The sequence below is a fragment of the Oncorhynchus tshawytscha genome, linkage group LG10 (assembly GCF_018296145.1).
Source record: "Oncorhynchus tshawytscha isolate Ot180627B linkage group LG10, Otsh_v2.0, whole genome shotgun sequence".
NCBI classification, from domain to species: domain Eukaryota; kingdom Metazoa; phylum Chordata; class Actinopteri; order Salmoniformes; family Salmonidae; genus Oncorhynchus; species Oncorhynchus tshawytscha.
In genome coordinates, this window is record NC_056438.1 from 50371644 (window position 1) to 50387065 (window position 15422).

At 49.5% G+C, this 15422-nt stretch overlaps 1 protein-coding gene across 1 annotated transcript in view; it reads left to right on the plus strand.

The window, feature by feature from the left end:
* The window catches only part of LOC112259590 (glypican-5-like), a 222053-nt gene that overhangs the window by 50188 nt on the left and 156443 nt on the right, over positions 1-15422 (plus strand). Inside the window, exon 3 of the mRNA XM_042328696.1 lies at positions 10599-11302. Coding sequence (XP_042184630.1) covers positions 10599-11302 — 704 coding nt within the window. The remainder of the gene's footprint in view (positions 1-10598; positions 11303-15422) is intronic.

Consider the following 15422-nt stretch of genomic DNA (forward strand, 5'->3'; position numbering starts at 1 on the left):
CACCACACCTCTCCATCTCCTTCCATCCCCGCCACACCTCTCCATCTCCTCCCATCCCCGCCACACCTCCATCTCCTCCCATCCCCGCTCACCTCTCCACCTCCTCCCATCCCCACCACACCTCTCCATCTCCTCCCATCCCCGCCACACCTCTCCATCTCTCCCATCCCCACCACACCTCCCATCTCCTCCCATCCCCGCCACACCTCTCCATCTCCTCCCATCCCCGCTACACCTCTCCATCTCCTCCCATCCCCACCACACCTCTCCATCTCCTCCCATCCCCGCCACACCTCTCCATCTCATCCCGCTCACCTCCCACCTCCTCCCATCCCCACCACACCTCTCCATCTCCTCCCATCCCCGCTACACCTCCCATCTCCTCCCATCCCATCCCATCTCCTCCCATCCCACCACACCTCTCCACCTCCTCCCATCCCCGCCACACCTCTCCAGCTCCTCCCATCCCGCCACACCTCTCCACCTCCTCCCATCCCCGCCACACTCTCCAGCTCCTCCCATCCCGCCACACCTCTCCATCTCTCCATGTTTCCCTTCCTCTCGATATTATATAATATTATACTCTATTCTACACTTCTATCCAAAGCCACTTAGTCATGTGTGAAATATATGTATGTGTGGGTGGCCTCTCCCCTCCATATCCACCCAGGAGTATTAGGGGAAGCACAACAGTGTACATCAGACTGAAGAAATACACATATTTTCAATTTCACAATTCTAATGATCTAGGAAATAGATAACGATCAGGAGGAATTTCCTGATTAATCAGGAGAAGGTCACATCCCTGTCTAATCCTCACCCTCCTCTCATCCCCCACTTCTCCCTCTCCTCTCATCCCTTCCTATTATTTGATCTCTCGATGCACGATTGTCCGTCCCATTGATGAGAGTCATCCTGTAGTTAATTAGTCCGGCTCGGCCTCTTCCTGGAGCCTGGTCCCAGGTCAGTTCTTGCCAACTCCTATGGTCATTGTCACGCCAATGGCAAGTAAGAGCACAAACATATCTGAGACCAGTTCTCTTCCTGTGTCCAGCAGGACAGAACTTTGGTGCCGTCATTCACTCCCAGTTATTCCCACCAGTCCCTGTGCATTTCCTGTCCTTTCTGTCAGGAGCCAGGGAGAGGAGAGACTGGTGTGAACACTATGAGAAGAGAAAAGGGTCAGAGTCAGGGGTTATATAAAGAATGGCCAGGATGTCTGAGCAGGGAGAGGTGTTGTCTGGAAGTGTCTGTATGTGTACTGGAATCTGAGGTCACACTCAATCCCCATCCCAGAGATAGATAATCAATCAGTGTCAGGCATGATCCGGCCCAGAGTCATTAACATCACATTAAATTGACCGAATTCCCTCAGTTGGGACTGTGAACCTCCATCTATTTGGACATGGAACACTGAGAGAGAGGAGAGAGAGAAAGGGAGAGAGATGGAGCGAAAGAGGGAGAGGTGGAGCGAAAGAGGGAGAGATGGAGAGCAGAATGTACGGAGAGCGAGACAGGTAGGAAATAGAGAGAAGTAGGGAGAGCTAGAGAGCCGGCCATACAGTAAAAGAGAGAGGAAGGAGAGCGAACGAGAGATTGAGAGGCAGCTTATAGCAGAGAGGGAGAGAGAGTGAGAGAGGTGGCTGGCCAACAGCGGACGTCAGTAAAGAATGACTGAATTAGAAAAGAAAAGAAAGAAGGAGAGATGTCTGGCCAGTAGTGGACGTCAGTGGAGAGAGCTGTTCAGAGGCAGTTCTCTAGAAGGTGGAAGGGAGTGCCTCTGTCTCCAGAGTGTTGTTCGAGTGACTTTCACACGGTCCACTCGCAGGGTGTGTGTGTATGTATGCATTAATGCCTTTGCATGCGTGTGTATGTGTGTGTGCCTTCACGTGTATTTGTGTGTGTGTGGCCAGTATAACTATGGGTAGTGAGTCACATCATTACCTCAACTCTGTCTCAGTTGGTAGGCCCGGGAGTTGGCCCACTCTCTTTACCCCTCACCCCTCTCTCTTCCTCTCTCTCCCCTGCTCTCACCCCTCTCCCTTGCTCTCATCCCTCTGCCCCCTTCTCCCCACTCTAACCCCTCCCTCTCCCACATTTCTCCCCCTCTCTCGCGTCCTGTCTTTCTCCCCTGTCCCCATCGCTCTCCTCCCTCCTTCCCCCATCCAAACCCACTCACTTCCCCCATTACATTAAGCCTTGTGTCATTCCTCCTCCTCCCTCTCCCCTCTGTGACTCCGACCGTGCCGTTAAAGAGTCCCCCCGGCCTGCTTTATGCATCTGGTCATTCCCTCGTTCCGCTCCGGAGAGAGAGAAAGTGAGAGAGATGGAAAACCCCAGTTATTCGTCCCCCATGTCGGTGTGTGTGGCGGGATGTTTGGTGGTTTTAGTGGCGTCCAGGGTGGATTATGATGTCTCTGTCTCTCTCTCTCTGTCGCTATCTGTCTCTGTCTGTCTCTCTGTCTCTGTCTCTCTCTCTATCTGTCTCTGTCTGTCTCTCTGTATCTGTCTCTGTCTCTCTCTGCTCTATCTGTCTCAGTCTCTATCTGTCTCTGTCTCGCTCTGCTCTATCTCTGTCTCTCTATCTCTCTCTCTCTCTATCTCTGTCTGTCTGTCTCTCTCTCTCGCTCTCTCTGTCTCTCTCTTTCTCTCTCTCTGTCTCTCTCTGTCTCTCTCTTTCTGTCTCTGTCTGTCTCTCTCTCTCTCTCTGTCTCTCTCTGCCTCTCTCTATCTGTCTCATAAGCAGGTGGACTGATCAGGTCAACTACACCCTGTAGTGACTTTAGTGAACCTAAGATGACTGAAGGGATACATCAGCTACTAGTTCGTCTGTCAGTGTGTTTCGTCTACAACACCTCGCTTAATCAACATCGTTGCGATGACAAAAAGGGAAACACTGTTGGAATTTTGGTTGTATATTTTTACAAAATGAAAAGGGTTACACACCTGGATGAACGAGTGGAGACTCCTCCGTTAGGCTTCGTCACTTTCCTTTCATCTTAACTAAGTGACAGGCTTTCGCTACTTCAAACTCGTCCGCTTGACTGTTCTGTGTTACTGATCTACCTGGACCATGCCACACGGTGTTCATCGTTTCCTTCTACTCTTCTCTCCTTTCTCTCTCACACACACACACGCACGCACGCACGCTCGCACGCACGCACGCACGCACGCACGCACTCACACACACACACACACACACACACACACACACACACACACACACACACACACACACACACACACACACACTCTTTCTGGAGACCAGGCAGTGGTCTGATGCCAGCCTGTCCCTGTACTGTGCTCGCCCTCCCTGGGTTAGTAGTGTCCACTTCCTACTAGCGTTGTACTGAGCCAGCCAGTCTGCTAGCTAGCCTCTTGTCACATCTTACAGTTAGGATATGACACAACAAGGCTTTTTGTCATAAAGGGTTAAGACCTACAGCGACAACGTTTTGACGTGGCTATAACAGCCTTCATAAAGTTAGAGCGCAGTATTGTGTTACCTGGCTTCCCACAAGGCCTTCTTAATGTCTACATTTCCAGAGTAGAGTCCAAGTTGTGTAAAGTTTTCTCTTCGCAGTCTGCCTCCTGCTCAGATCCTACCCTGTCAGCAGAGTGACACCACACTACCAGAGATGGACTAGGATCCATCATATGCCAGTACAGGGAAGAGTAATTGAGGACACTTTGACCTTGTGCCATGCCACCAATCATGCCATGAGGCCAAAGCCATGACCCTGACGGTGGGTGCCTGTCGTCTTACGTCATATGTTACAGACGACCCTCACTCTCTCCCTCAGTGGAATGCCCCAACCTCTTACCTACCCCTCCCCTCCCACATCCCTCGTCCCTCTGCTCATCCCTCTCCCCCACTAAGCCCTTTGATCATGTCACCACCCTCCTCTCAGCACCGCATGTGTAAGTGGGCGGACAGTCGTTGTTGCTGTTGATAATCATCATATTGTTGTTCTGTTATCTCCCTAACCGTCACATATTAATGTGTTTATTCATTGACCTATCTTCTAGCCACGGCTTTTGCTGAGTAGGTGGCGGGGTGGCAGGACAGGCTGCGTGCCAAATGGAACCCTATTCCCGATTTAGTGCACTACCATTGACCAGGGCCCTTAGGGTCATGTACAGTATAGGGAATAGGGTGCCATTTGGGATGCACCCCTAGATAGAATGAGTGCTGGGAAAAGACTAGTGTCTCCTACTGTCTCCTTCCTCGTTATCACAGTACTGCCCCCACCGACTCCCACACACAGTCATGCAGGCTTACCTGTACACCAGTGGAGGCTGGTGGGAGGACGGCTCATTGTAATGGCTGGAATGGAATGAATAGAACGGTATAAACAGATCAAACATATGGAAACCGCTTTTGACTCTGTTACATTGATTCCATTCCAGCTGTTACAATGAGCCCGTCCCCCTATAGTTCCTCCCACCATGCTGGCACGTGCACACATGGACGCGCGCGAGATCATGTAGGTACACACACACACACACACACACACACACACGAGCACACACGCACACACACACGCACACACACACACACGAGCACACATGCGCACGAGCACACACGCACACACACACACACACACACACACGAGCACACACGCACACACACACGCACACACACACGCACGCACACGAGCACACACACACGCACACACACACGCACACACACACACACACACACACACACACGAGCACACACGCACACACACACGCACACACACACACGCACACGAGCACACACACACGCACACACACACGCACACACACACACACACACGAGCACACACACACACACACACACACACACACACACACGAGCACACACGAGCACACACGCACACACACACGCACACACACACGCACGCACACGAGCACACACACACACGCACACACACACACACACGAGCACACATGCGCACGCACACACACGCACACACACACACACACACACGAGCACACACGCACGCACACACACACGCACACACGAGCACACACGCACACACACACGCACACACACACGCACGCACACGAGCACACACACACACGCACACACACACACACACGAGCACACATGCGCACGCACACACACGCACACACACACACACACACACACGAGCACACACGCACGCACACACACACGCACAGAAGCACACACGCACGCACACACACACGCACAGAAGCACACACGCACGCACACACACACGCACAGAAGCACACACACGCGCGCACACACACGCGCACACACACTCGCGCACACACACGCACACACACACGCACACACACACTCGCGCACACACACGCACACACACACGCACACACACGCACACACGCACGCACACACGCACGCACACACACACACACACGAGCACACACACACAGAGAGAGATCTGTGGTGCCACGTGTCTGGGCTGAGGGTCGGGCTGGCACCCCTACCATGAAGGTCTGGCCCTGGATCTTCCCCCTCGCTCCCCTCTCTGTTCCCCCAGACAGGTCTGCTCCCGTTGGGGAAGTGGCTAGGAGCTCCGCGCCACACTGGGGGAGGGATGCCATAGTTGTGGTCAAAACCCATACAACTCACTGCCACTGACTGTGGTTATTTTGACCCATTTGTTATTGTGGCTGCATTGCAGAGTACGAGCCACAACACTTTAGGCGTTATTACCTCAGAAAAAGCCCTTGGTCGCCGGGCAGAATAGAAAGTAGGAAATAGCTCTAGCAGTGAATAAAGTGGAGTTGTTTATAAGAGGCTTGGCGAGGCCAGCGCTGGTATAAGACACTATCTCATTGCAACGCCATAAATAAGAACTCTGTTTGGGCAACGGTGGTTGTGGTGTTCGTGGCAGTCTCCTTCATATGCACTCAATGTGGAACCACCCCTTTAACTCACTGCCCGACCACCCCTTTAACTCACTGCCCGGCCAACACTTTAAAGGGGTAAACCACCCCTTTAACTCACTGCCGACCAGCCCTTTAAAGAGGTAAACCACCCCTTTAACTCACTGCCCGACCAACCCTCTAAAGGGGTAAACCACCCCTTTAACTCACTGCCCGACCAACCCTCTAAAGGGGTAAACCACCCCTTTAACCTACTGCCTGACCAACCCTCTAAAGGGGTAAACCACCCCTTTAGCTCACTGCCCGACCAACCCTCTAAAGGGGTAAACCACCCCTTTAACTCACTGCCCGACCAACCCTCTAAAGGGGTAAACCACCCCTTTAACTCACTGCCCGACCAACCCTCTAAAGGGGTAAACCACCCCTTTAAGTCACTGCCCGACCAACCCTCTAAAGGGGTAATCCACCCCTTTAGCTCACTGCCCGACCAACCCTCTAAAGGGGTAAACCACCCCTTTAACTCATTGCCCGACCAACCCTCTGAAGGGGTAAACCACCCCTTTAACTCACTGCCCGACCAACCCTCTAAAGGGGTAAACCACCCCTTTAACTCACTGCCCGACCAATCCTCTAAAGGGGTAAACCACCCCTTTAACTCACAGCCCGACCAACCCTCTAAAGGGGTAAACCACCCCTTTAGCTCACTGCCCGACCAACCCTCTAAAGGGGTAATCCACCCCTTTAACTCACTGCCCAGCCAACCCTTTAAAGGGGGCTAAACTACCTCTTTAACATGGTTTAATATCGTGTTCATGACACGTTGTAGCTCTAGCCCTATTGCTGTAAACCGTGGAGTGCCACAAAAATGCAGGCGCTAGAGTTCTGTGGTGTACGGAAGCATAACAAGTTTGTAAGGTTATGCTATGTGTCCAGGACTCAAAGACTGCTTGACAAATCGCCAATCATGGCCTCACATAAAAACTGATGATTACAACTTAAAGGTATTTCACCATATCCCAGAGTTCTTTGTGGTGAGAGACAGTGAAGTCATAATGATCGCCACCCAGGGAGGGATGTTTGTGTCCTAGAACAGCGGACACAGCTGTCAGACAGTGGTCGAACACAAGTCGACCGTGATGGGACCGTGGTGACCACTTGGTGGAGTTCCCACCAAGTATTAGGTTTATGGTATTGGGTTTATCGTTTTCAAACTATATTCCCCTGATCCAGAAGATGGAGGAGAGGATCAACAATGTGATTTAACACAGACTACAGCCAAATCCGTTAGAAGAGAGAGACAGCGGCAGAGACGAACTAAAGAAGAGCGTCTGGGCTTTGCCAGAGCAGTGCCTGAGAGGTGGACAGTTGACACAGAGCGGTGTTTTGAGAGGGAAGTGTTTGAGCTAACAGCCGCGGAGAAACAGAGACCGGTTCAGGACCCGGGGTCCTATTCAAGCCAGATGTATCCTAGCCCGGTGTGGTTCAATAGGCGTCCACTTCGTACAGTAGTTGTTTTTCTCCATGTTCAGAAGTCGTTCTGGTCTCTCTAGTCTTGTTTCATTACCCCGGAGGTGGATATAATGAAAACATGCACCTCTAATTCAGTAGAACACAGGATGTCCCCACAAAGTGTCGACCTAAATATCGAAAGGGAGTAGCCTAGATTGGCTCCCGAGAGAGTGGTCGTGAATTGTACTTTTTTTTATATAGATCAGCTAGTGATAGATTGTTCAGTTCTTACCAGGTCATCTTGCTACAACCTTACCTTGGTGGGCATGTTGCGAGCAGGCTGCAGGTTTTTGTTTCAAACCAGCACTAACACTCCCGATTGAACTAGCAATCATCAAGACCTTGATTAGCCGAAGGGTATCACTACCAGAACAAAAGCTTGCACATCATAGCTTGGTGAACTAACATGTTCCAGCCTGCCTCCCTGTCTATCTAGCCCTGCTTTGAGCTGTTTGACTGAGGGTCTGTGTCGTGGCTGGTCCCTGCCTCCTGAAGACTACAGCTCCGTAACGCCGTAACCCAACCCTGCTGGCACGTAGTGGGGCTGAGTGCCCTGTGGTTTTCATCCCGCTGGCCAGGCCAAGCAGCCTAGTCTGTAACATACTGACACTGGCGCTGCAGCTCAACTCAACAGGGCTGGGGAGGGGAGGCTTTGTGCTGGTTACTGCTGCTGCAGCTCAACTCAACAGGGCTGGGGAGGGGAGGCTTTGAGCTGGTTACTGCTGCTGCAGCTCAACTCAACAGGGCTGGGGAGGGGAGGCTTTGAGCTGGTTACTGCTGCTGCAGCTCAACTCAACAGGGCTGGGGAGGGGAGGCTTTGAGCTGGTTACTGCTGCTGCAGCTCAACTCAACAGGGCTGGGGAGGGGAGGCTTTGAGCTGGTTACAGAGAGTTTCTCTCTCGGCTTTTTCTCTCGATCCCTTCCTCCGTTTCATCAATCTTTTCCCCTGTCGTTTTCTCTCCGTCCCTCTGTTGAATTATTCTCTCTCTTTCCCTCTTTCTCTAGCTGTCTTGTGATTTAGACCTCTCTCTCATTCTCTCGCTCTGCTTCTCTTTCTTCCTCTACCCTTTTCATCCCCTCTCTGCCCCCCCCTCACATTCTTTCTCTCCCCCTCTCTATCCCAACGATGGATTGTTTGACTATTATCCCCGGCCCCCTCACCTTTGACTTTGAACTTTATTAGTCTTCCTGATCGGGCACAGTGACAGACGCAGCCCTGCCTGTCTGTCAGTCACATTCACACGACCTCAACTGTCTATCTGGTCACCTCACTGTGGCTGTTAAACCAGAGACAGAATATGACTCATTGGACGCTCGATGTTCGTCACACACACACCCGCGTGCACGGATATACACACAAATGCATGTGCATGTACACACACACACACACACATACGCACACGCACACACACACACGCACACACACAGCCATGCAGACAGTCACATATGCATGCACACACACACACACACACCAAACGCCAACGCCTGATTGTGTGTGTTCGTGCTTGTATGTATATGTAACTGTTTGCTTGTGCACAGAGCTGCTGCGGTGATTATGCATTGCGGTGGAACATTAGACATTTAGCATTGTGGTTTTCTAGGGCCGTAGAGTGGAGAGTCCCTGGTGGGATGTCCTTGTCCCTAACAACACAGCACACTGGTATTAGGTTATGCAGCTGTTGACTGGGAGAGATGACTGTTGTTCGGTTTCACTCCCTGTGTGTGTGTGTGTGTGTGTGTGTGTGTGTCTGTGTGTGTGTGTGTGTGTGGGTGGGTGGGGGGGGGGGGGGGGTGGGTGGGTACTGGCTTGGCAGGAAAGTGTCTGATTGCGCACACACAAACATGCAAGCACATACAAACATTAGCAAGATATTGAGTACTGTACTGTAGACGTGTACTGTAGACTGGACTGTATGTGTGTTTCTGCTACAACAAATCTACTTCAAAGTGTGTTTAGTATCTTTATGTCATATTTTGCGAGTGTGTGTGTCTGTGTGTTTACATGTGTTGGGTTGGCACCGAGTCTCCCGTCTCAGTTTCTCTACAGTTGCTCTTTCATCTGCTGGCATGCAATAGAGATGACATCAGAACACAGAGAGACACAGAGAGACACAGAGAGACACAGAGAGACACACAGAGAGACACAGAGAGAGACACAGAGAGACACAGAGAGAGACACAGAGAGACACAGAGAGAGACACAGAGAGACACAGAGAGAGACACAGAGAGACACAGAGAGAGACACAGAGAGACACAGAGAGAGACACAGAGAGACACAGAGAGAGACACAGAGAGACAGAGAGAGAGAGAGAGAGAGACACAGAGAGAGAGAGACACAGAGAGAGAGAGAGAGAGAGAGAGAGAGAGAAGCCTCTCTGACCTCTTTTCTGCACGGCATACTTGTGTTATTATTAGATAGACCGTTTGAATGAAAGTAGTACAAAGATAAACTTATAGTGCATTTGAATATACAGTATCTTCGGAAAGTAATCAGACCCCTTGACTTTTTCCACATTTTGTTACGTTTGTTACGTCTAAAATGGGTTAAATAAATAACAAATCCTCAGCAATTTACACACCCCACACCCCATAATGACAAAGTGAAAACAGGCTTTTCAAAATGTTTGCTAATTTATAGAAAATAAAAACAGAAATACCTTATTTATACCCTTTGCTATGAGACTCGAAATTGAGCTCAGGTACATCCTGTTTCCATTGATCATCTTCGAGATGTTTCTACAACTTGATTGCTCCAGAGACCTGAAAATAGCTGTGCAGTGACGCTCCCCATCCAACCTGACAGAGCTTGAGAAGATCTGCAGAGAGGAATGGGAGAAACTTCCCAAATACAGGTGTGCCAAGCTTGTAGCGTCATACCCATGAAGACTTGAGGCTGTAATCGATGCCAAAGGTGCTTCAACAAAGTACTGAGTAAAGGGTCTGAATACTTTAAAAATATATATATACATTTGCAAAAAAATAAAAAATAAACTTTTTGTTTTGTCATTATGGGGTGTGTAGATTGATGAAGGAAAAAAACAATTAAATCAATTTTAGAATAAGGCTGTAATGTAACAAAATGTGGAAAAATTCAAGGGGTCTGAATACTTTCTGAATGCGCTGTACACTACACTGCCTAAATACTCTGTTTTGTCATTATTTTATGAACGTAATTGTAACCAGGCCCTGATGTCTTCTCCCTCCCCTTCTTCCCCCTCCCCTCTCTGCAGACACCTTCCAGTACCTGCTCTCCTTCTCCCAGGGCCACCTCTCCTCCCTGCTAGAGGACACCTACTCGCCCCTCTCCCGGGAGGCCCTCCCCCATGTCAACACCCTCTTCTCCTCCCTCTCCCTCTACATCCGCGGACACAACCTCTCCCTCGAAGCTGCCGTGGCCCGTTTCCACGACAACCTCTTCCCGCTCGTCTACGGGCGCCTGGTCAACCCGGGCGTGGGCGTCCAGGGTGGTTTGTCCGGCGAGCGGGGCGAGTGTCTCCGCGCCACACGGCAGGACGTCAACCCATTCGGCCCTCACCCCGAAATGCTCGCTCAGGAATTGGGGCGCACCCTGGGCGCCGGGCGAGCCTTATCCCTGGCCCTCGCCGAGGGCACCGAAGTCATGAACGCCACCGAACACGTTTCCTTCACCAAAGAGTGTTTACGTGGCTTGACCAAGATGCAGTACTGCTCGCACTGCCGTGGGCTGACGCTGATCAAGCCGTGCGTGGGCTACTGCCTGAACGTGATGCGCGGGTGCTTGGCGAGCGTGGCCGAGCTGGACGGGCCGTGGCGGCGGTATGTGGCGGCTCTGGAGGAGCTGACCAATGCTGTGGCCGGACAACACAGCCTGGAACTGGCCCTGCTTGGAGTCAGGGGGCGCGTGAATGAGGCCATACTACACGCTCAGCTCCATGGGCCCACGCTGACCGCTACGGTGAGTAGAAGCACACACCCCCTGTGGTGTTAGCTGAGTGGTTTTACGTGAATGAGGCTAGGTGTGATGGAAGCGAAGCCCTTCCGTTTCTCTCGAGGTCACACGAGATAAACTTCCGTATTCAACGTTTGTCCAGGTCCCAAGGATCGCGGGTTCAATCCCAGTGCTAGGCACTCGTTTTCATTTGTTCTGTATGAACTTTATCCCAAAACCTTAACCCTTAACCTTAAACAGTTGGAATTATTGCCTAAACGTAACTGTCGTGTTTCAATGCTTAACAGTCAAGTTTTCTTCCGTTTTAACAACCTTGACCCTTACCTACTTTCACTTTACCCATAGACGTTTATCCCCCCCCATGGACAAACGTTGCATAATGAAGTGAGTCCGGGAGATCTTGTTGCTATAACACCATTCATATGTCCAGTCTGTCTCTGGCTGCACCCTCAGGAGCAGAACCACCAGACGACCAGACTGGCTTTCTATGGTCTGAATACCACACTGCTTCAACAACCTTTACTGGGAACTTTTACTGTCTGACTACTGGCTTTACTGGGTCTCATATGGAGTTACATTTAGTTATACACTGAACTCTCTGTCTCTCTCTGTCTCTCTCTCTCTCTCTCGCTCCCTTCCTCTTTCTCTTCGCCTCACTGAGTTTCTATGGAGGGTGTTAGCCAACAGCTATAGTCTGTTGTGATGTGGTGTATTGGGAGTCTGGGGTTGCAGTAGGGAGAGACTGTGATTCAGACGGAGCATATGATCCTGTCTGGCTCTGACATGAACTACAGATATCTTGACTGAACTAGCGGAAAGAAAGGAAACTGGCGGAGAGAAAGAGCTGAGGTCCTTGAACTGGACATGCTGGGTTGCCTCTGTCTAAATTGCCCCCAGAAAGAGAGTGAAGTGGGTGAGTTGCCAGGTTTAGAGGCAGGGTCCGTCCAAGTATGCAGACCCAGAACCCGGGGTCTGGCTGCCTGCTTGGTATTCATGAGGCAACACATGCATGCACTCACACACACACACACACACACACACAGCCCAGCTAAGGGACAAATTGTTTCTGGCAAAGTGGCATGCCCCAATGGGTACAATGACTTTGGGTCCTCGGCTCTATACACACGCACAAGATACACACGCATACTCTATATGCACATGTACACACACACACACATACACACACAGTGGACACACAGACACAATCACTCACTCCTCTCACACACACTATGTTCCTACGTACAGTGGGGACCCAGGGCGTGTGGAACTGTAAGGGTAGCACAGAGCTCTGGCCTGTATAAAGGACTGTCCCATGTCTTTATAGAACACAACTATAAAGACCCAAACCACACGACTACCTTTTAAACCCCACCCCACCCTCCCCTTCCCCCTCCCACTCTTCAATATCACCCCCATCTCTCTATCCCTTCTTCTAAACATTCCTCTGTTCACCTCTATTTATTTTGCAGTGAAAAGCAAAACAATGACAAAGTTGTGTACAGGGGTTTCTGGAAGATTCACTCTTGTTTTTCTTTTCCCTCACATATGTTTCTTGATTCATTCGTACTGTAGACTGGACTGTAGACTGGACTGTAGACTGTACTATAGACTGTACTGTAGACTGTACTGTAGACGTGTACTGTAGACTGGACTGTAGACTGTACTGTAGACTGGACTGTAGACTGTACTATAGACTGTACTGTAGACTGTACTGTAGACTGTACTGTAGACGTGTACTGTAGACTGGACTGTAGACTGTACTATAGACTGTACTGTAGACTGTGACTGTACTGTAGACTGTACTGTAGACTGTACTGTAGACTGGACTGTAGACTGTACTATAGACTGTACTGTAGACTGTGTACTGTAGACTGGACTGTAGACTGTACTGTAGTGTAGACTTGTACTGTAGACTGTACTGTAGACTGTACTGTAGACATGTACTGTAGACTGGACTGTAGACTGTACTGTAGACTGGACTGTAGACTGTACTATAGACTGTACTGTACACGTGTACTGTAGACTGTACTGTAGACTGTACTGTAGACGTGTACTGTAGACTGGACTGTAGACTGTACTATAGACTGTACTGTAGACGTGTACTGTAGACTGTACTGTAGACGTGTACTGTAGACGTGTACTGTAGACTGGACTGTAGACTGTACTGTAGACTGTACTGTAGACTGTACTGTAGACTGGACTGTAGACTGGACTGTAGACTGTACTGTAGACTGTACTGTAGACGTGTACTGTCGACTGGACTGTAGACTGTACTATAGACTGGACTGTAGACGTGTACTGTAGACTGTACTGTAGACTGTACTGTAGACTGTACTGTAGACTGTACTGTAGACTGGACTGTAGACTGTACTGTAGACGTGTACTGTAGACTGTACTGTAGACTGTACTGTAGATAGACGTGTACTGTAGACTATACTGTAGACTGTACTGTAGACTGTACTGTAGACTGGACTGTAGACTGGACTGTAGACTGTACTGTAGACTGTACTATAGACAAGACTGTACTGTAGACTGTACTGTAGACGTGTACTGTAGACTGTACTGTAGACTGTACTGTAGACTGGACTGTAGACTATACTGTAGACTGGACTGTAGACGTGTACTGTAGACTGTACTGTAGACTGTACTGTAGACTGTACTATAGACGTGTACTGTAGACTGTACTGTAGACTGTACTGTAGACTGTACTGTAGACGTGTACTGTATACTGTACTGTAGACTGTACTGTAGACTGGACTGTAGACTGGACTGTAGACTGGACTGTAGACGTGTACTGTAGACTGTACTGTAGACGTGTACTGTAGACTATACTGTAGACGTGTACTGTAGACTGTACTGTAGACTGTACTGTAGACTGTACTGTAGACGTGTACTGTAGACTATACTGTAGACGTGTACTGTAGACTGTACTGTAGACTGTACTATAGACTGTACTGTAGACGTGTACTGTAGACTGTACTGTAGACTGTACTGTAGACTATACTGTAGACTGGACTGTAGACGTGTACTGTAGACTGTACTGTAGACGTGTACTGTAGACTATACTGTAGACTGGACTGTAGACTGGACTGTAGACTGGACTGTTGACATGTACTGTAGACTGTACTATAGACCATACTGTAGACTGTACTATAGACTGTACTGTAGACGTGTACTGTAGACTGTACTGTAGACGTGTACTTTAGACTGTACTGTAGACTGGACTGTAGACTATACTGTAGACTGGACTGTAGACGTGTACTGTAGACTGTACTATAGACTGGACTGTAGACTGTACTGTAGACGTGTACTGTAGACTGTACTGTAGACTGTACTGTAGACTGTACTGTAGACGTGTACTGTAGACTGTACTGTAGACTGTACTGCAGACTGGACTGTAGACTATACTGTAGACTGTACTGTAGACTGTACTGTAGACGTGTACTGTAGACTGGACTGTAGACTGGACTGTAGACATGTACTGTAGACTGTACTATAGACTATACTGTAGACGTGTATTGTAGACTGGACTGTAGACGTGTATTGTAGACTGAACTGTAGACTGGACTGTAGACGTGTACTGTAGACATGTACTGTAGACGTGTACTGTAGACTGTACTGTAGACTGGACTGTAGACTGGACTGTAGACATGTACTGTAGACTGTACTATAGACTATACTGTAGACTGTACTGTAGACTGGACTGTAGACGTGTATTGTAGACTGAACTGTAGACTGGACTGTAGACATGTACTGTAGACTGTACTATAGACTATACTGTAGACTGTACTGTAGACATGTACTGTAGACTGGACTGTAGACTGGACTGTAAATGTGTGCTGTATACGTGTGCTGTAGACTGTACTGTAGCCTATACTGTAGACTGGACTGTAGGCTGGACTGTAGAATGGACTGTAGACATGTACTGTAGACTGTACTATAGACTATACTGTAGACGTGTATTGTAGACTGGACTGTAGACGTGTATTGTAGACTGAACTGTAGACGTGTATTGTAGACTGAACTGTAGACTGGACTGTAGACGTGTACTGTAGACGTGTACTGTAGACTGTACTGTAGACATGTACTGTAGACTGTACTATAGACTATACTGTAGACGTGTATT